We start from the raw sequence: 22,406 nt of genomic DNA on the forward strand, positions 1-22,406 counted from the left end.
GTTGCTCTTGATTCCTATGTAAAATACAAAGCATATCTTATTTTATCAAAAGAACTTTATGACAAAGCAAATTAATTACCCTGCTAAATAACTCTTTGCATTAATTTTTTACAGGATCAATTAAAAAAATCCAAGCACCTATTTACATATCCCAAAGCTTTAAGAAAGAAGACAAACCAAAATTTTGGTGAAGATTCAGGAAGAAAATGATCAAACTAAAATTACTAGTCACATTCTCTTCTAGATGCTTCTGAAGATTTCTAGAAACTGGCTAATGACTGATGCAGTTCTAAAATTTAGAACCTGTAAATAAAAGAAACACATGGTTAAAACATTATTACTTTCATATTTTTCCCGTACCGTTCATATAGCTTCTCAAATTCTTCTCCCCAGACCTCATCCAGACCAGGACACTCATTTGGACACATCAAAGACCAGTCCTGCAAAGGGAAGAAGAGTACCAACCATAAGAAACTTCAAATAACCAATCACACATAGTCCATTAGGAACACTGCAAGGCATAGGGTGGCTTCCATAGACTGTCTTAAAAATTTGCTTTAGAAATAATAATTTTAGCTCGGGCCCAAACATCTACTTCTTCCTGTTTGTTCATGACCTTTCAAGGATTTAGGTCAGATAGCATCTACTTTAGAGAATAAAAATCCAAGAAGGTGAAAATGGCATCTCTTAACTTGCTCAGCATGCCTTTCTGTTACATAACACATAGGTGGACTCTTCCTAAGCATGATTAAAGATGACTGAGGAGAACACTTATATGAATCAAGCTGTTATTACTAACAAGTACCTATCTCTCACCTGATTAGTCTCCACTCGTTTCATGAAGAGATCCGGAATCCAAAGCGCAAAGAAAAGGTCCCTGGCACGCTGCTCCTCCTTTCCTGTGTTCTTCTTTAAATCAAGGAACTCAAAGATGTCTAAATGCCAAGGCTCCAGGTAAATAGCAAATGCCCCAGGTCGCTAATGGTAAACAAATCAACATTCTTTTCAGAATCCGAATGAAACAAACTTCATATTTTCCAAAGCACTTCAATAATATCTCCTTGGATCTTTACTACAATTAATGAGTTAAATGAGAAATACAAATAAAAGTACTATAAAAATATAAAGTAGTAGTATTTTGCTTACAATTCTAGGAGTAAAAAAGAATATTTAACATAAAGAAAATGTGGAACAAGAAAGACTAAATAATTTATCCAAAGTGACACAATGAACTAGAGATGGAGCTTCCACTCCAGCTGTTGTCCAGCTCACTTTACACTATGTGACATATATGTAAAGCCCAAAGAAGATCACTTTAACTTTGACAATAAGTTGTGCTCAAAAGGTCAAAAAGGTGATATGTCTTATTGAGGTCCCCATAGATTTTTTTAAAGTACATCAGAGAGAAATTCATAAACTAATATGTGATTACTATGCCTATATATCCATAAGAGACAGGCTAGACAGTTGCAAACTAACCTACTGATAACACTGGATAAATGACCCAATACTCTCAACTTTACTTTTCCCTCTATAAAATAGGCAGAGTATTGCTTTCTGTTTTGTTTTCTGTCATTTTTTTAAAGAAAAACTTAGAAAACATATCACAACCCCTTTTCAAGGTTAGATATCAATATGAACCACAACTTTAGAAATTCCTTGCAAATAAACTGTCATGTAAGAAAGTGATTCGATCACTGGCTGCCTGGAGTCAGGGATAAAATATGTATGGGTGGGAGTGATGGGTGATTAATACAAAGGTGCACGAGGAAACATGTTGGGGTTATGGAAATGTTCTATGTCTTGACTGGTGTAATTATACAAGTACATACATCTGTCAAAATCATCAAATTGTATACTTCAAGTATGTACACTTTAAAGCAAATAAAAATTATACTCATTAAATTGATCAAAAAGTAGAAAAAAAGCAAAGTTGTTAGAAACATACACAATGAGCCATTTTATTCTAAGCATATATGAGAAAAGATTTTCAGTTCTGATTTCCAGGACTTTCAATAACAGAGCATACCTTGTTTCCACCTTGATCCACATACCGTGCTGTGTTGTTATATACTCTCAGCATGGGTACAAGACCATTGGAATTGCCATTAGTCTGAAAGAGAAACTGAAGATAAAGGCATCTGGAGGAGAAATAGGGGGCTCAGCAAGTAAAAGAACAAAATGGCTCAAAAACAGACAAATTACTCTCTTTCAGTCTATAGTTTCACTTGCCTCCCATCTCTACCTCTGCTTTGAAAACATAATGCCCAACATAAAATAAAATTTTGCTGAATACATTACAATTATGTACAAAGTTATTTCATGGCATCTCTAATTTACAATGAGAAATAACAACTATAAGTCAAAAGAATTCAAAATTAGGATAGCTAAATTTAAACTCCACACCTTCGAAAGGTGATTATACAAAGAAATACTTTGGGCAGAGTAAAAACACCATTACAATATCTTTTTCCCAAAAGAATTCAAGGCAATTTACAAGAATTATACGCAATGGATAAATCAAGACAATAAGGTAAATGGAGAGTCTCAGCAATAAATGGATTCTAGAATGAAGATGAAAAAAATACAGAAACCCCTAAGACTACAAGACACCTCATCAAATTTTTAAAATAATCCTTTTAATCCCAAGGCAAGCTTTTAAACAGCCTATAAAGATAAGTGAGCAATGGCTCACCTTGCTACTGTGTAATGAACACCACATAATGGAATGCTTTTCTTCTGGACTCTCTAACTTTATTCTATAAGGGTAGATATTTTCTACACCTTACTGGAGGAAACAAATGCAGAGATGTAAAATAACTTGCACTAGGCCACACTACTAGTAATTAGTGGAGATAGGATTTAAATCCAGGTCTTACCCAAAATCATTACCTTTTTTGTTTTGTTTTGTTTTTAACTTGAAGTATGGTTGATTTACAATACTTAGTTTCAGGTGAACAGCATAGTGATTCAGTATTTTTGCATATTATACTCCATTATAGGTTATTACAATATAATTGGTATAATTCCCTGTGCTATACAGTATATCCTTATTACTTATCTATTTTAATACATAGTAGTTTGTATCTGTTAACCCATAGCCCTAATTTGTCCCTCCTCCCTTCCCTTTCCCCTTTGGTAACCACGAGTTTGTTTTCTTTATCTATGAGTCTGTTTCTGTTTTGCATATACATCCATTTGTATTATTTTTTAGATTCTACCCAAAACCATGATCTTGACTCCCAGTGAACAGTGAATTAGAAAAGATGAAATTTACCTCATTAAGTGCCAATGTTTAAAGCTTGAATTCTGGCTCTATCATATATTAAGTGACTAATCTCTGAATGTAATTTAACTAAGCTTCAGCTTCCTCACTTGTAAAATGAAGACAATAGCGGCTAAACTCACAAAGTTACCATAAAGAGTAAAGTTTACTGTGTCTGTAATGATATCTACTCATAAGGTTGTATGAGGGTTAAATGCGTAATTCACATAAAACTTTTATAACAGATTTAGCACGCAGTGAGCAATGAATAGTAACATTGTTAAAATAAATCAGAATTTATTTATTATAATTAATAATTATTATTGCTAAAATAAATCAGAATTCTAAAATCTGAGCTAAAAAGGACACTAGAGACCATCTAATCAACCTCTAATAAGACAGATGAAAATGAGGCCAGAAGTACTGAAATTACTCACTGTAAGTCACACAGCCAGCTAGTAATGAACAGAGATCGAGGTCTCCCAAGCCCCAGCAAATGCCCTCTCAGCCACAAGCCTGGTTGCTTATGGACTTGAATCCTTCTAGCCCAGACATTTTTAGTCACACAACAGAAGCTTACCCCAGCAATATAGCTGCCAGTAGCTCGAATACAACTCACAGCAACACCAATTCCCCCAGCCGACTTGGATATCAATGCACACTGCTTTAGAGTGTCATAAATGCCTTCAATGCTATCATCTTTCATACTCAGGAGGAAACAGCTACAGGGGGAAAAAAGTCGTAACTCAGCAAGAAACTGAAGCAAAGCAGAGTCAAAAAATGACTATATAATTCAAAGACAGTAAGTTAGGCAAATAAACAATTTGAAGCTTACAAAATTCCTAGCTGTTTTTAGAAGGAAAAAAAACCTTTTACTGGATATGACATAATAAGATATATCAACATATATTGTTTTAAAATCACCTTGCTACCTGCCCTAGATGCTAAGCCTAGAAGGAAGTCTTAGAAGTCTAAAAATATTAGCTTACATGTTCACCAGATCGGAAATGTACCATTATAACATTTTCTCATGTAAATTCCTAAGCGTACATAACATCTTTTCAACCTATTAGTAAGCCAAGAAAAATTAAACATTTATGAAAAAAAACCCACCTATCCAATAGTGAACCAAATTTGATATGTCCATCAAAATCTAGTTCCCTTACAGTCTTTCTGAAGACAAACCTTCTACCTATGCTTTGGATCTTGTCCTCCTACCCCAGGAACCTTAGTCTTAAAATGATCCCTTCAGTAACTTACAATGATCCCAATCAAATGGATTCTATTGACTTTTTCTATTAAATATTCAGACATTCAGAAAGGTATAGAGAATAATATAACATATACTTTGTACTTACCACCTACCTCAAGAAATAAGATACTACAAATATAACCTAATTACAATCATATGCCATTTCTATGCCTTTCTACGTTCTTTTAGCATTTACATATGTTCCACATTTTTAAAATTTCTGGTTCCATATTTACCTTTCTGCAATCCACTTTTATTTAACTCAATATTGTGTTAGAGATTCATTCCTACTGACATATATAGGACTAGTTTATTTCCACTGCTGTAAGATATTTCCTTTATGAGTATACCAATATATTTGTCCATTTGCCTGCTGGTGGACATTTGGATTACCTCCAATCTGTTTGATATTCTAAACAATGCTGCTGTGAAAGTTCTTAAACATACCTTCTCATGCTTATGTCTAAGGATCTCCTATAAACCTAGGAGAGGAATTTTTGGGTCAAAAGATATGCACGTGTTTCATTTTACTAAAGAAAGTGAATGGCTAAGTATACTCCATCTAGCAATGCATGAAGAGTTCCCTGTGTTCCACATTCTTACCAATACTTCATATTATCAGCTTTTTAATTTGTATCAATCTGTTGGGTATGAAATATCTCATTATGATGCTAACTTTCATTTTCTTAATTACCAGCAAAGTTTATCATCATCTCACATGTTTATTAGCCAATCAGTTTCTTCTGTGAATTAGCCCATGTTTCTATCTGGTTTTGAGTCTTTTCCTTATAACCCTTCAACAGTTAACATACACTGCAAATATCTTCTCCCAGTCTGAAACTTTTTTTCACTGTATTTGGTTCACAGAAGTTTTAAAGTTTAGTGTAGTCAATTTTTCCTTTATATTGTTTGCTTACTGTATCTATTTTAAGAAATCTTTCACTACTCTGAGGTCATATATATATTCTACCAAGATGTAGGTTGATAGCCATCATGTCTACAACTCACTTTCAAGTGACTCAGCCAAAAAAAATCTTTTTTAAATTTTAAAGATAAAACTAAAAAATAGAGATGCATTGGGAATGCACGGAAGGACGCAGTAATTCTCACAGAGAACCAGCTGAACACCAGCAGACGGCCTCGGACACCGGATGGGACTGCGGGGAGCCCGACATAGCCGGTAGGGAGGCATCTACGAGGGCTCAAAGAGGGTGAAGCGGCGGAGCTGTGGCAGACGGGAGGGAGTGAGAAACATTCGGAGGGTCCGCAGCGCAGCTCAGCGTTCCCGGACCGAGACATCGATCCGCGGCTGAACGGAGGGTCCAGGAGCGGGCGTGTGGGAGCAGGAGAGCTGGTTCAGTGTGGGAAACATTGTTGCCGGTAGGGTGACGGACCAAGAGGACAGGAGGGAGGAGGCCCGCGGAGAGGAGTGCCCGTTCCTGAGAGCTGCCCGGCCATGATCGCGGCTGGAGGCTGCAGGCTCACTCGCGGCTGGGAGGAGCCACACGCATAGCCTCTCTCTCTCTCTTTCCGCGCCTCTGCAACAGGCAGTGGAGAGACGCCCTGCGGGCCACCTAAGGCGCTCAGGGATAACAAGTACCCTCAGGCACTCGGGTGGGGCTAGATTAAAACCCCTTGCAACGCCAGCAGCAGGGAGGCTGCCGAGAGGAAAAAAAAAAAAAAAAAAAGAAAAGAAAAAAACCCCCGAGAGAGGCCCAACTCTAAGACTTTCTGTTTACGCCTGAGCCACCGGCGCCCTCTGCAACAGGCACCTCCAAGCCTGACTGAGACATCAGTGCCCCACTGCTCACTCCCTCCCAGGAGAAGGAGCCACTGTTTTACCCTCTCCCTCCCCACACACCGACGCTTACAGACGAACAATAAAGGAACCTCTGCTGGTCACAGAATAACGCAAAGAAACCCAAGGACAAGCAACCCCAAAAGTTTGGACAACCATGAGGAAACAAAGAAACACCATGCAGGCAAAGGAGCAAGAAAAAAACCCACAAGACCAAATAAATGAGGAGGAAATAGGAAAAATGCCTGAAAAGGAATTTAGAGTAATGATAGTAAAAATGATACAAAATCTCGATAACAAAATAGAGAAAGTACAAGAAACAGTTCATAAGAACTCAGAAAAACAAACAGCAATGGATAACAAAATAACTGAAATTAAAAATACTCTAGATGCTATAACCAGCAGAATGACTGAGGCAGAAGAACGAATAAGTGAGTTGGAAGATAGAATGGGGGAAATAACTGCCACAGAGCAGGAAAAAGAAAAAATAATAAAAAGATTAGAAGACAGTCTCAGAGACCTCACTGACAACATTAAGCGTACCAACATTCGAATTATAGGCATCCCAGAAGAAGAAGAAAACAAGAAAGGGTCTGAGAAAATATTTGAAGAGGTTATAGTGGAAAACTTCCCCAACATGGGAAAGGAAATAATTCACCAAGTCCAAGAAGCACAGAGAGTCCCATACAGAATAAACCCAAGGAGAAATACACCAAGACACATATTAATCAAACTAACGACAACTAAACACAAAGAAAAAATATTAAAAGCAGCAAGAGAAAAGCAACAAACAACATATAAGGGAAAACCCATCAGGATAACAGCTGACCTTTCTACAGAAACTCTGCAGGCCAGAAGGGAATGGCAGGATATCCTGAAAGTCCTGAAAGAGAGAAACCTACAGCCAAGAATACTCTACCCAGCAAGAATCTCATTCAGATTTGAGGGAGAAATCAAAAGCTTTCCAGACAAGCAAAAGTTAAGAGAATTCAGCACCACCAAACCAGCCTTACAACAAGTGCTAAAGGAACTTCTCTAAGTAGGAAACACAAGAAAAGGAAAACACCTACAAATACAAACCCAAAACAATTCAGAAAATGGTAATTGGAACACACATGTCAATAATCACCTTAAATGTAAATGGATTAAATGCTCCAACCAAAAGACACAGACTGGCTGAATGGATCCAAAAACAAGACCCTTCTATATGCTGCCTACAAGAAACCCACTTCAGACCAAGGGATACATATAGACTGAAAGTGAAGGGATGGAAAAAGATATTCCATGCAAATGGAAGTCAAAAGAAAGCTGGAGTAGCAATACTCATATCAGACAAATTAGACTTGAAAGTAAAGACTATTAAAAGAGACAAGGAAGGGCACTACATAATGATCAAAGGATCCATCCAAGAAAAACATATCACAATGGTAAATATCTATGCCCCCAATATAGGAGCACCTCAATACATAAGGCAAATGCTAACAGCTATAAAAGGGGACATCGACAGGAACACAATAATAGTGGGAGACTTGAACACCCCACTTACATCAATGGACAGATCATCCAAACAGAAAATAAATAAAGACACACAAGCTTTAAATGACACATTAGACCATCTCGACTTAATTGATATTTATAGGACATTCCATCCAAAAACGACAGAATACACGTTCTTCTCAAGTGCACACGGAACATTTTCCAGGATAGATCACATCTTGGGTCACAAATCAAACCTCAGCAAATTCAAGAAAATTGAAATCATATCAAGCATCTTCTCAGACCACAACGCCATGAGACTAGATATCAATTACAGGAAAAAAACTGCAAAAAAGACAAACACATGGAGGCTAAACAATTCACTCTTAAACAACCAAGGAATCACTAAAGAAATCAAAGAGGAAATCAAAAAATATCTAGAAACAAATGACAACGAAAACACAACAACCCAAAACCTATGGGATGCAGCAAAAGCAGTTCTAAGGGGGAAGTTTATAGCAATACAGTCCTACCTTAAGAAACAAGAAAAGGATCGAGTAAACAACCTAACCTTACACCTCAAACAACTAGAGAAAGAAGAACAAAGAAATCCCAAAGTGAGCAGAAGGAAAGAAATCATAAAGATCAGAGCAGAAATAAATGAAAAAGAAAGGAAAGAAACCATAGCAAAAATAAATGAAACTAAAAGCTGGTTCTTTGAGAAGATTAACAAAATTGATAAACCATTAGCCAGACTCATCAAGAAAAAAAGGGAGAAGATGCAAATCAACAGAATTAGAAATGAAAAAGGAGAAGTAACAACGGACACCTCAGAAATACAAAAGATCATGAGAGACTACTACAAGCAACTATATGCCAATCAATTGGATAACCTGGAAGAAATGGATGCATTCTTAGAAAAATACAATCTTCCAAGACTGAACCAGGAAGAAATAGAAACCATGAACAGACCAATCACAAGTACGGAAATTGAGGCAGTGATTAAAAATCTCCCAACACACAAAAGCCCAGGACCAGCTGGGTTCACAGGCGAATTCTATCAAACATTTCGAGAAGAGTTAACACCTATCCTTCTCAAACTCTTCCAAAATATTGCAGAAGGCGGAGCACTCCCAAACTCATTCTATGAGGCTACCATCACCCTGATACCAAAACCAGGCAAAGATGTCACAAAAAAAGAAAACTACAGACCAATATCACTGATGAATATAGATGCAAAAATCCTCAACAAAATACTAGCTAACAGACTGCAACAGCACATTAAAAAAATCACACACCATGATCAAGTGGGGTTTATCCCTGGGATGCAAGGATTCTTCAATATACGCAAATCAATCAATGTGATACATCATATCAACAAATTGAAGGATAAAAACCATATGATCATTTCAATAGATGCAGAAAAAGCTTTTGACAAAGTGCAACATCCATTTATGATAAAAGCTCTCCAGAAAATGGGCATAGAAGGAAATTACCTCAACATAATAAAAGCCATATATGCAAAACCAAAAGCCAACATTGTTCTCAATGGAGAAAAACTGGAAGAATTCCCCCTAAAAACAGGAACAAGACAAGGGTGTCCACTCTCACCACTATTATTCAACATAGTTTTGGAAGTTTTAGCCACAGCAATCAGAGAAGAAAAAGATATAAAAGGAATCCAAATTGGAAAAGAAGAAGTAAAATTGTCACTCTTTGCAGATGACATGATATTATACATAGAAAACCCTAAAGACTCTACCAGAAAACTGCTAGCACTAATTGATGAGTTTAGTAAAGTAGCAGGATACAAAATTAATGCACAGAAATCTCTTGCATTCCTATACACTAACAACGGAAGAGCAGAAAGAGAAATTAAGGAAACTCTCCCATTCACCATTGCAACAAAAAGAATAAAATACCTAGGAATAAACCTGCCTAAGGAGGCAAAAGATCTGTATGCAGAAAACTTTAAGACATTGATGAAAGAAATCAAAGACGACACAAACAGATGGAGGGACATACCATGTTCCTGGATTGGAAGAATCAACATCGTGAAAATGTCTGTACTACCCAAAGCAATTTACAGATTCAATGCAATCCCGATCAGATTACCAATGGCATTTTTCACAGAACTAGAGCAAGAAATCTTACGATTTGTATGGAAACGCAAAAGACCCCGAATAGCCAAAGCAATCTTGAGAAGGAAAAATGGAGTTGGTGGAATCAGGCTTCCTGACTTCAAACTATACTACAAGGCCATAGTGATCAAGACAGTATGGTACTGGCACAAAAATAGAAAGGAAGATCAATGGAATAGAATAGAGAACTCAGAAGTAAGCCCAAACACATATGGGCACCTTATCTTTGACAAAGGAGGCAAGAATATACAATGGAAAAAAGACAGCCTCTTCCATAAGTGGTGCTGGGAGAACTGGGCAGCAACATGGAAAAGAATGAAATTAGAACACTTCCTAACACCATACACAAAAGCAAACTCAAAATGGATTAAAGACCTACATGTAAGGCCAGACACTATCAAACTCCTAGAGGAAAACATAGGCAGAACACTATATGACATCCATCAAAGCACCATCCTTTTTGACCCACCTCCTAGAATCATGGAAATAAAATCAAGAATAAATGAATGGGACCTCATGAAACTTAAAAGCTTTTGCACAGCAAAAGAAACCATAAACAAGACTAAAAGGCAACCCTCAGAGTGGGAAAAAATAATTGCCTATGAAACAACGGACAAAGGATTAACCTCCAAAATATACAAGCAGCTCATGAAGCTTAATACCAAAAAAGCAAATAACCCAATCCACAAATGGGCAGAAGACCTAAATAGACATTTCTCCAAAGAAGACATACAGATGGCCAACAAACACATGAAAAGATGCTCAACATCACTAATCATCAGAGAAATGCAAGTCAAAGCCACAATGAGGTATCACCTCACACCAGTCAGAATGGCCATCATCACAAAGTCTGGAAACAACAAATGTTGGAGAGGGTGTGGAGAAAAAGGAACTCTCCTGCACTGTTGGTGGGACTGTAAATTGGTACAGCCACTATGGAAAACAATTTGGAGGTTCCTTAAAAAACTACAAATAGAACTACCATATGATCCAGTAATCCCACTCCTGGGCATATACCCAAAGAAAACCATAATCCCCAAAGAAACTTGTACCATAATGTTTATTGCAGCACTCTTTACAATAGCCAGGACATGGAAGCAACCTAAATGCCCATCAACAAATGAATGGATAAAGAAGATGTGGCATATATATACAATGGAATATTACTCAGCTATAAAAAGGGATGAGATGGAGCTATATGTAATGAGGTGGATAGAACTACAGTCTGTCATACAGAGTGAAGTAAGTCAGAAAGAGAAGGACAAATATTGTATGCTAACTCACATATACGGAATCTGAAAATGGTACTGTTGGACTCAGTGACCAGAACAAGGATGCAGATACAGAGAATGGACTGGAGAACTCGAGGTATGGGAGGGGGCAGGGGGTGAAGGGGAAACTGAGACGAAGCGAGAGAGTAACACAGACATATATATACTACCAACTGTAAAATAGTCAGTGGGAACTTGTTGTATAACAAAGGGAGTCCAACTCGAGGATGGAAGATGCCTTTGAGGACTCGGGCGGGGGGGGGGGGGGGGCTTGGGGGGGGGCGTCAAGAAAGGGAGGGAAGATGGGGATATGTGTATAAAAACGGATGATTGAACCTGGTGTACCCCCCCAAAAAATAAATAAAAAAAAAAAAAAAAAAAAAAACTAAAAAATACATATATATGGTAAAATGTTAGTAATTTTTTTCCTCTAAGCAGAAGTGGGTGTATGGGTGGCATTCACTGTCCTTTAAATTTTCTGATTGTTTGAAATTCATATTAAAAAGTTGGGGAGGAAAATATTTATTTTCCCTATATGTTCTTCTAAAAGATTTTACTTTCACAGTTAGATTTTTCTCTTGACTTTATTTCTATATATGGCATGAAGATGGGAAATCTAATTCTACTTCTCCTCACAGAATAACCACTTTCCCTAGCACTGTTTTCCCAATGAAATGCAATGACACCTGTTACTCATCAAGTTCCCATATAAGCCTGAATGTCTTTCTAAGCTGTTATGTTCCAGTGGCCAGAACAAATACTACACTATCCCAGAGTAAATATCACAAAGTATGGTATTTACTCTGAGATAGACAAACCATAGATTTATAGTAGTCTTGAAATCTGGTAGGACTTTTTCTTCAAAACTATCTTGCTATTTATATTAGCTTCCTGTGGCTATCCTAACAAACACCACTAATTTGGTGGCTTAAAATAGAAATTTATTCTCTCAGTTCAGGAGGCCAGAAGTTCAACATCAGTTTCACTGGGCCAAAATCAAAAACATTCCTCCAGAGGCTCTAGGGGAGAATATATTCCTTGCCTCTTCCAGCTTCTGGTGGCTCCTTTGCTTGTAGCCACATCACTCCAATTTCTGCCTCTGTCTACACATTGCCTTCTTTTCTTCTGTATGCATCATATCTCCCACAGCCTCTCTCTCTTATAAGGATATTTTTTATTGGATTCAGGGCCCACCTGAATAATTCAGGATAACCTCCCTATGTCAAGATCTTTCCTAGTCATACCTGCAAAGACTGTTTTTGCTTGTAAAGTAACATTGACAGGTTCCAGGGATTATGACCTGATATCTTTTGGGGAGGAGGGGGGGGAGCTGTGTTGTATCTTCATTCCTGAGCATGCTTTCTCTAGTCGCAATGAAGGGGGGGCTACTCTTTGTATGGGCTTCTCATTGCAGCATGTGGGATCTTCCCAGACCAGGGCTCGAACCCACGTCCCCTGCATTGGCAGGCCGATTCTTAACCACTGCACCACCAGGGAAGACCCAGGACCTGATACCTCTGAGCAGCACTAGATTATTTTTTGCTTTTTGCTCTTCCATATAAATTTTAGAATTAGCATGTTGAAATTCTGACTGGAATTACACTGAATCTATAGATTAAGTTGAGAAAAACTGACATCACTACAATATTAAATCCATTTATGAATATAAGATCACTCTCCATTTATTTGTTTTTTTTAACATCCTTCAATTATATTTTGGAATTTTTTCCTTAAAAGCCTTACATACCTTTCATTAGATTTATTCTTGGATACCTTCCAGTATTTTGATACGTTTTAAAATTTAAATCTTCTAACAGCTAAAGTACAGAAACCCAACTGATTCATTTATGTTGAATTTACATCCAGATATTCTGCTGAAATATTTTTAATTATAATAATTTATCTGTAGATACTCTTGAGGAATCATTACAGTTTCATTCCCTCATTTCCAAACTTTTTTTTTTCTTATCTTACAATGTTGGCTCAGGCCTCCACTACAATGCTGAAAACAGAGGTCCAACAAATCTAGGTTGGCTTTTTTTTTAAAATAAATTTATTTATTTATTTATTTATTTATTTATTTATTTATTGGCTGCATTGGGTCTTCATTGCTGCATGCATGCTTTCTCTGGTTGTGGCGAGCGGAGGCTACTCTTTGTTGCGGTGTGCAGGCTTCTCAGTGATGAGGCTTCTCTTGTTGCGGAGCATGGGCTCTAGGCCCACAGGCTACAGTAGTTGTGGCATGTGGGCTCAGTAGTTGTGGCACATGGGCTTAGTTGCTCCACAGCATTTGGGATCTTCCCAGACCAGGGCTCAAACCTGTGTCCCCTGCATTGGCAGGTGGCTTCTTAACCACTGCAAAGCCAGGGAAGTCCCAATCTAAGTTTTTAGTGGATATCTTTCTACCAAATGAAGGAAGTTATTTTCTATATCTATTTTGCTAACTTTTTATTATGAAAGTATTAAATGATATAAAATGTTAGTGCAATGAATTACATTAATACACTTTTGGATGTTAGCATATCCTTGAGTTCCTGGGATAAACCAACTTGTTTAGGGTATATTAGTCTTTTTACTGGACACTGTTCCAGTGTTTCCTTTCTCAGAAAATGACACAATAAATCCTGTTATTCTACCCATAAACTCAGGACCCACTCTTGACTCATATCCAAATCATCAAATTCTATCAATTTTACCTCCTGAATCTCTTCAACCTGTCTACTTCTCTCAATCTCCACTTTCACTTCCCTAATCCAAAATACCATAATCTCTCATACAGACTACGATTAGAGTCCTCTAATTACTGTCAGAATTTATTTTTTAAAAAAAATTTACTGAGGGGCTTCCCTGGTGGCGCAATGGTTGGGAATCCACCTGCCAATGCAGGGGACACGGGTTCAAGCCCTGGTCCAGGAGGATCCCACATGCCACGGAGCAACTAAGCCCATGTGCCACAACTACCTAGCCTGTGCTCTAGAGCCCACGAGTCACAACTACTGAGCCCATGTGCCACAACTACTGAAGCCTGTGCACCCAGAGCCCATGCTCCACAACAACAGAAGCCACTGCAATGAGAAACCTGCGCAAAGCAACGAAGAGTAGCCCCCACTCTCTGCAACTAGAAAAAGCCCACGCACAGCAACGAAGACCCAAAGCAGCCAAAAGTAAAATAAATAAATAAAATTAAAAAAAAACTTTATTGAGATATAATTCACATACCATACAATTCCCCACTTAAAGTGTACAGTTAATGGTTTTTAGTACATTCACAGAGTTGTACAACCATCACCATTATCAAGTTTAAAATTTCATTATCAGCATTTGTCTCTCTTCAATTCATTTACCACACTGCATAAGAGAGATTTCCAGAAAGTAAATCTCATTTAATAAGAGCAAGAGTGATTAAATATATATCAAATTAATTTTTATGTGATGAACTGCCTAGTTTCTTCAGCTCAAAGTTTATTTCCCTAGTCAAAAGCATTTCAGAATATCAAAAGCGACTACAGATGACACGTACCTGGAAAGTTGTGGACGGTTGGTGCCAGCATTGAAAAGAGTGGGAGAGGCATGGGTAAACCACTTCTCAGAAAGAAGGTTGTATGTTTCAATAGCAGCATCGATATCTTCCTTGTGAATCCCCACAGATACCCTCATCAACATATGTTGTGGTCTTTCAGCCACTAAAAACAAAAGAGGAATTTTCACATGATAGGACATGTCAGAAAAACTAGGCTGAGATATGTACTTGAGTCAAAAAAAGCAACACCAAAGACAATTTTAAAAATTTTATACCAATAAGCAGCAACATTATTCATAAACTAAACCTAAAGTTTAAAATATTATTTAGAGTTTAAATAGAAATGTTAAGGCTAATAGGGCAAAGTTCTATTTTCAATATAATGAATAGAAAATATAACACATAAACATGTTCATGTCTCACCTTTTCCATTGATCTTCAACAAATAGGATCGCTCCAGCGTCTAGAAAAAGCAAAACAACCAAAAATCTTCCAGAGCATAGTTTTTAAAGACACAGTAGATATATCATTCACAATAAGGCAATCTATTTAAATCTTCTAAGGTTTTAATATAATCGTAAATGGCAAGAATAGTATATTTTGTTTTACTAGCTTTAGCTTGGAACATTATCAATTAGCTATTTGTTTTGGAAAAGACTGCCTGAAAATTTCTGGAAAAAGCCAGCTCTATAGTAATACATATAATGTTAACAGCAGAAGTTGTGGTACTTACTCATCACCATATCATAATGGTTAACATTTATCAAGTATTTATAACAGGCTAGGCACTGATCAAAACAACACACACACTTACTTAATCCTCAAGAGAATTTGTTGTTGAATTTTATTATTACCCCCATTCTAAAGATGACGAAACTGAGGACAGAGAGATTAAGTATCTTGCTAATAAGAAATGGAGCAGAGATTTGAACCCAGGTGGTCTGACATTAACACTCACGTTCTCAATCACTACATAACACTGTTTATCAACACAAAAGTATCTAGAAAAGCATTTGGCACATAGTAGGAATTCAACAGTTGTTGCATAAACAGTAGAATAATATGGAATCATTCTGGCAAATTACCTGCATAACTCCACAGGTATCTAGAAGTAGTATTTGGAAAATTTGAAAACTGCAAATGAATAAGCTATCTTTCCTTAAGTCAAACAACCACCATCACCCTAATCCCCACTAATCCCACAGGTCCATCCCAACTCCCAACAAATTACTACCTCTATAATTGTATCACTAAAACATAAACAAAAATTTGAATTTCCTGATTCAAGGAGGAATTCCCACTTATTTGAAATCCATTATTGGGGCTGCCCTGGTGGTGCAGTGGTTTAGAATCTGCCTGCCAGTGCAGGGGACATGGGTTCGAGTCCTGGTCCGGGAAGATCCCACATGCCGCTGAGCAACTAAGCCCATGCACTACTGAGCCTGTGCTCTACAGCCCACGAGCCACAACTACTGAGCTCACGTGCCACAGCTACTGAAGCTCATGTGCCTAGAGCCTGTGCTCCACAAAGAGAAGCCACTGCAATGAGAAGCCTGTGCACCGCAATGAAAAGTAGCCTCCACTCAGTGCAGCCACAAAGACCCAATGCAGCAACAAAGACCCAATGCAGCCCATAAATAAATAGTCATAAAAAAAATAATAATGATAAAAACTCTTTAAAAAAGAAACCCATTATTTACCTTAAAGCCAAAGTAATTATAAGAAAAATCTCGGTCATAGATAATGGCAGAATTCAGGCGCTGGTGAAGGTAAGAAAAGAGAGAAAAAAAACATAATTAAGATAATTAGACTTATTTTCACAAAATCTGATATCTTTCAGCCCTGACTCCAGAACTAAAATTGACATAGGATATAAAAGAGATAACACTAAGTATTATTGTTGTAGAATAGAAATCCATACCTAATGTTAAGAAAAAAAAATTATGTAAATTGAGTATCCTAATTAGGTTTAAAAACCTGTACATTAACAGACTAGACAAAAACATGTAACTCTAAGTTGCAAATAAGTAAAAATATAAATGTGACTTTCCAAACTTTCTCTATTATAATTACTAATACATATTTTTATTTTCCATTTTAAACTGCACATAACAATATATAAGATAAACAATTACATTAATTCTAAGGTTCATCAAATCCAGGTCCTTTAACAGGTTTTAAACAAACTATTGCTGTGACAGTAATATTTTAAAGCAGAACTGGCCATTGTTACAGAGTTTTTGCAGGCTATAAAGCCATTTAAAGAAAACAAAAGCAATTAGGTACAAATAATCATTTTGGATAGAGAAACATGGAGCCAGTCTTTCAAAATACTATCACTGTTTCCATATAAGGATCCACGTCCAAGGACTTGAAAAATATGTATGAAACCCTTCCCTTTCTCTTAAATTTTAAAGGGCACCTTTGTTGCCAAAGGCAGGTAGTGGTCTTGCATGAATAATGCAGAACTGAAATACTTGATTATCAATAGTTATTTTTTGGGTACAGGTTTTTGTTATCATTATTTTTGTTTTTCACCTGTCTTCAAGATCATACATATGAACAACACACAACTCAGCTTTCTCTCAGTCTCTTTAACACCAGATACATATTTAGAGACAGGCAACTAATCATTCTATTACATACAGTTAGAAGCCAGGACATGGAAGCAACCTAAACGTGCAATGACAGATGAATGGATAAAGAGGGTGTGGTACATATATACAATGGAATATTGCTCAGCCATAAAAAGGAATGAAACTGGGTCATTTGCTGAGTTATGGATGGACTTAGAGTCTGTCATACAGACTAAAGTAAGTCAGAAAGAGAAAAACAAATATCATATATTAACGCATATATGTGGAATCTAGAAAAATGGTACGGATGAGCCTATTTCCAGGGCAGGAATAGAGATGCAGACATAGAGAACAGACGTGGACACAGTGGGGAAAGGGGAGGATGGGATGAACTGGGAACTTAGGATTGACATATATACACTACCATGTGTAAGACAGATAGCTAGTGGGAACCTGCTATAAAGCACAGGAAGCTCAGCTCAGTGCTATGTGATGACCTAGGTGGGTGGGATTGGGGTGGGGGAGGTCCAAGAGGGAGGGGACACATGTATACATATAGCTGATTCACTTTATTGTACACCAGAAACTAACACAACATTGTAAAGCAATTATACTCCAATTAAAAAAATATTGGTTACTAATCTGTGCAGATATCCATGGTAAATAAGTCCTGTGTGCAAAACAGCTGGCTGGACCTTCCCATCTTTTCCCTTCTGTCCTCTGGGATGTAATTAAGAAAGGGGTTGAAACATAAATGGATAATTTTTAAGTTGCTGAGCAAGACGACGATCTTTCAAAATTTTACTCCAGCAACTTTTTTGGAAGTCAGTTTGGCAACATCTACTAAAATTTTAAATGCGCATATTCTTTGGCTCAGCAATTCCACTTAAGGGATTTACCTTACTGATACACTCATCTACAAGCAAAGCACTACCATACAAGGATATCCACTGCAGTGAAAAAATGGAAAGCAAATATTTATCACTAGAGCAATTCTTACATGTATGTATAATGACGATACAGCTATAGAATGGAGTGTTATGCAGGTAAATTCATAAAGAACTATCTCTAAGATATACTTGTAAGTGAAAAAGTATCAGAAGGAATAGTATGCATAGTACACTGCCACTAAAAAGAAAAATAAATGTACATACACAGGTATTATAGAACGGCTCTGGAAAAATACATTTTAAAATGACAAAATGTTGTTTCTAGACAGGAAAACTAGGATTCAGAGAAGGAGAGAGAACTACTTTTTACCTCTATCTCTTGTAGTGTTTAAATTTTTAAAAACATGCTTATTGCCTTAAAAAAAAATCCATAAAAAATTTTTCACCAGAAAAGCATTATACATACATCTTTATTGGCCAAAACAATATCCAATGTTGACTTGGCCACCATGGGAGAGTGTCTGCCGTTGTGTGGGTTTATGTAGGTGAAGAGGTCTTCCATTACATCTAAAAACAAAACAACAGAAAATTAAAATATCAAAATCACTTAACAGTTAATTCAATCTTTAGGTAACAGTTTAAAACAGTGGTTCTCAACTGTTTTTCATCCCCAACCCACCTTAGTATCTAGCACAGAAAGTGCTCAATGAATACACACATGTTAAATAAATATATATGGAAAAATATATTTATAAGTTAAATAAAGGAACCCTTAAGGAAACAATCTTCCAGATTTAGAGGGAGCATAGGCTCTTGCACTTTGAAAAAGACTGCCAGATGATTCTGACATATAACCCCAGAGAATTACTGGTTGAAAATAAAGAAAAACAGAAATTATAAGCTTAAGGTTTTTTTTATCCTAACAAAACAGTAACTCAACTTAAAATTCAAAATCTATCAACCCAAGCATTTTACTTCTATAAATGCACATTTAGTAATTTTAAATTCAGACAAATAATTCCAGACATCATAGCAGTATTTAGTCCTCTGCATTTATACATATAGTACAGACACACGCAAAGCTGGCACTCTGATTGAATTTGACTTGAATCCATAGATCAATTTTGGTAGAACTGATATCTTTACAATAAATCTACAGAAGAGGGAGATATAATGTTTAAGGCCCCACATAAGAGATCTGGAATTGAAAGTCAAAAGATTTCTATTCTCAGTGTACCAACTGACTTCTTTTACACCACTTTTTATATACCCAATGAATTATTTAACCTTCCTTTGCCCACATTCCGAGTTGTAAAATGGATGTGATGACTAATGGTGACAAAAGACTGTTACATTTTGTTTAACCCAGAAATTATCAATAAGTATTACTCTTTTTTCCAACCACACTACCACCAAGCATCTAAAGATAGGCTCCAAAAAAAGAAAGAAAGAAAAGAAAAGAGAGAGAAAACAAAAAGATAAAGAAAAGTATCCATTGACCCTTCCATGCAGCAGGTCAGCAGCATGGAGAAATGGGAAGTTCTAGTCTCCCTCTGCCACTAATTTGCACTTTGCTTTTTTAAACAAGATGGAACTTCTCTTTTTGATACTCAAGGTTTCATTCTAGTACCCTTATAAATTTTCTGAGAATACTAAATTCTTTCTAACTTTTTTTCTCTAGACTTACCACTGAATACTTTCTTTGTTTCTTTGTGCAAGTTAGAGACGGCAATCCTTGCTGCCAGGATGGCATAGTCAGGGTGCTTCGTAGTCAAGGTTGCAGCTGTTTCAGCAGCCAAAGTATCTAGCTCCACAGTAGTGACTCCACTGTACAAGCCTTGGATTACTTTCATGGTGATCTGAGCCTATAAAAGCAAAGCCAAGAATTACTCGTGCTTTCCCAAGAACCAAGAGCTTCCTTAAAAGAGCAATGAAGAAAACAATCAAATTTATATCACAATAAATGACAACTTCCTTTAATGAAAAATTACCTTTCAGAATGGTGGGCTATGGAAAATTCAGTAATGAGAATCCATAAGCCGATAGAGCTGCTAGAAACGCATACTACATATATCCTGAAGAAGTGTTGAAGGGAGGGAGGAAAGAAAGAGGGAGGGATGGGTTTGGTTTTAAAATCTAAGTAGAGCTTTTACAAAGATTAATAGTCACATAGGAAAATAGCTGAAAACCAATGATTCTATAAGTATCCCCATCTTTCATTCAAATTCTCTGTATGTAATCAGGGTTCAAGGTACATATTTACCCATTTTCTCCCAATTCTACCTAGGGACAAGTACAGGAAAGCAAATGAATCAAACTTTAATCACTCCAATGAAAGGAGATGAAGATATAAGTTAGAGTTGGGGCTGAGTCATCAAATAATTTAATGGCTACTCTTTCTTTCTTTCTTTCTCTCTCTTTCTTTCTTTCTAAGAACTTTTATTGAGATACAGTTAACAGACAATAAATTGCATATATTTAGAGTGTACACTTTGGTATCCCAGTCTCCCACTTCATTCCCCCCCAGCCCTCCCGCTTTCCCCACTTGGTGTCCATGTTTGTTCTCTACATCTGTGTCTCTATTTCTGCCTTACAAACCAGTTGATTTGTACCATTTTTCTATAGTCCGCATATATGTGTTAATATATTTGTTCTCCTCTTTCTGACTCACTTCACTCTGTATGACAGTCTCTAGGTCCATCCATGTCTCTACAAATGTCCCAGTTTCATTGCTTTTTACAGCTGAGTAATATTCCATTGTATATATGTACCACATCTTTTTTATCCATTCATCTTTTGATGGACATTTAGGTTGCTTACATGTCTTGGCTATTGTAAATAGTGCTGCAATGAACAGTGGAGTACATGTGTCTTTTTGAATTATGGTGTTCTCTGGGTATATGCCCAGCAGTGGGATTGCTGGGTCATACGGTAACTCTATTTTTTAGTTTCGCAAGGAACCTCCATACTATTCTCCATAGTGGCTGTATCAATTTACATGCCCACCAACAGTGCAAGTGTGTTCCCTTTTCTCCACACCCTCTCCAGCATTTACTGTTTGTAGATTTTCTGATGATGCCCATTCTAACCAGTGTGAGGTGATACCTCATTGTAGTTTTGATTTGCATTTCTCTAATAATTAGTGATGTTGAGCAGCTTTTCACGTGCCTCTTGGCCATTCGTATGTCTTCTTTGGAGAAATGCCTATTTAGGTCTTCTGTCCAGTTTTTGACTGGGTTGTTTGTTTTTTTGATATTGAGCTGCATGAACTGTTTATATATTTTGGAGATTAATCCTTTGTTGATTCATTTGCAAATATTTTCTCCCATTCTGAGGGCTGTCTTTTCGTCTTGCTTATAGTTTCCTTTGCTGTGAAGAAGCTTTGAAGTTTCATTACGTCCCACTTATTTATTTTTGTTTTTATTTCCATTACTCTAGGGGGTGAATCAAAAAAGATTTTGCTGTTATTTACATCGAAGAGTGTTCTTCCTATGTTTTCCTCTAGTTTTATAGTGTCTAGCCTTACATTTAGGTCTTTAATCCATTTAGAGTTTATTTTTGTGTATGATGTTAGGGAGTGTTCTAATTTCATTCTTTTACACGTAGCTGTCCAGTTTTTCCAGCACCACTTATTGAAGAGGCTGCCTTTTCTCCATTGTATATCCTTGGCTCCTTTGTCATAGATTAGTTGACCATAGTTTATCTCTGGGCTTTCTATCCTGTTCCATTGATCTATATTTCTGTTTTTGTGTTAATGGTTACTCTTTCTTTAACACTTCACAAATTACAACATTTCTCAACTTCCGTAACCTTCTCTGCCATTTCACAATTACCTGTGAGATGGGTATTATAACTCTCACCACTTTACACGAGGAACCCAGGTTACTGGGACTTGCCCAAGGTTTACTGTGTAAGTCTTCTGGCTCCATATCCCATTCAACCTCAATATATTTCACTGTTTTCAAGACCATACTGTAAGAGGTACTCCTTTTTTAAAACACACAATGCACAAGCCAAGAAAGACAAATTCTCAGTTGTATATACGTATGTGTTTACTGAATCTTTAAAAAAAAACAACAACAACAAATCAGGGAATTCTCTGGCAGTCCAATGGTTAGGACTCCAAGCTTCCATTGCAGGGAGCACAAGTTCAATCCCTGGTTGGGGAACTAAGATCCCACAAGCTATGTGGCCACAAAAACAAACAAACAGACAAA

General features: G+C 36.9%; 1 protein-coding gene across 3 annotated transcripts in view; it reads right to left on the minus strand.

Moving 5' to 3' along the window:
- The window catches only part of RRM1 (ribonucleotide reductase catalytic subunit M1), a 42,121-nt gene that overhangs the window by 12,383 nt on the left and 7,332 nt on the right, over window positions 1-22,406 (minus strand). For 2 of the 3 annotated variants that reach the window (XM_057749934.1, XM_057749932.1), the window contains exons 3-11: window positions 19,877-20,054; window positions 18,656-18,756; window positions 16,424-16,483; window positions 15,147-15,186; window positions 14,724-14,886; window positions 3,846-3,987; window positions 2,030-2,113; window positions 817-978; window positions 361-440 (exon numbers count right to left, since the gene is read on the minus strand). In XM_057749934.1, the coding sequence (XP_057605917.1) occupies window positions 361-440; window positions 817-978; window positions 2,030-2,113; window positions 3,846-3,987; window positions 14,724-14,886; window positions 15,147-15,186; window positions 16,424-16,483; window positions 18,656-18,756; window positions 19,877-20,054 (1,010 nt within the window). Of the gene's footprint in view, window positions 1-360; window positions 441-816; window positions 979-2,029; window positions 2,114-3,845; window positions 3,988-14,723; window positions 14,887-15,146; window positions 15,187-16,423; window positions 16,484-18,655; window positions 18,757-19,876; window positions 20,055-21,357; window positions 21,465-22,406 lie in introns of those variants that run through there. The other variant, XM_057749933.1, reaches the window with a different exon arrangement.

Source organism: Hippopotamus amphibius, chromosome 9 (genome assembly GCF_030028045.1).
Source record: "Hippopotamus amphibius kiboko isolate mHipAmp2 chromosome 9, mHipAmp2.hap2, whole genome shotgun sequence".
NCBI classification, from domain to species: domain Eukaryota; kingdom Metazoa; phylum Chordata; class Mammalia; order Artiodactyla; family Hippopotamidae; genus Hippopotamus; species Hippopotamus amphibius.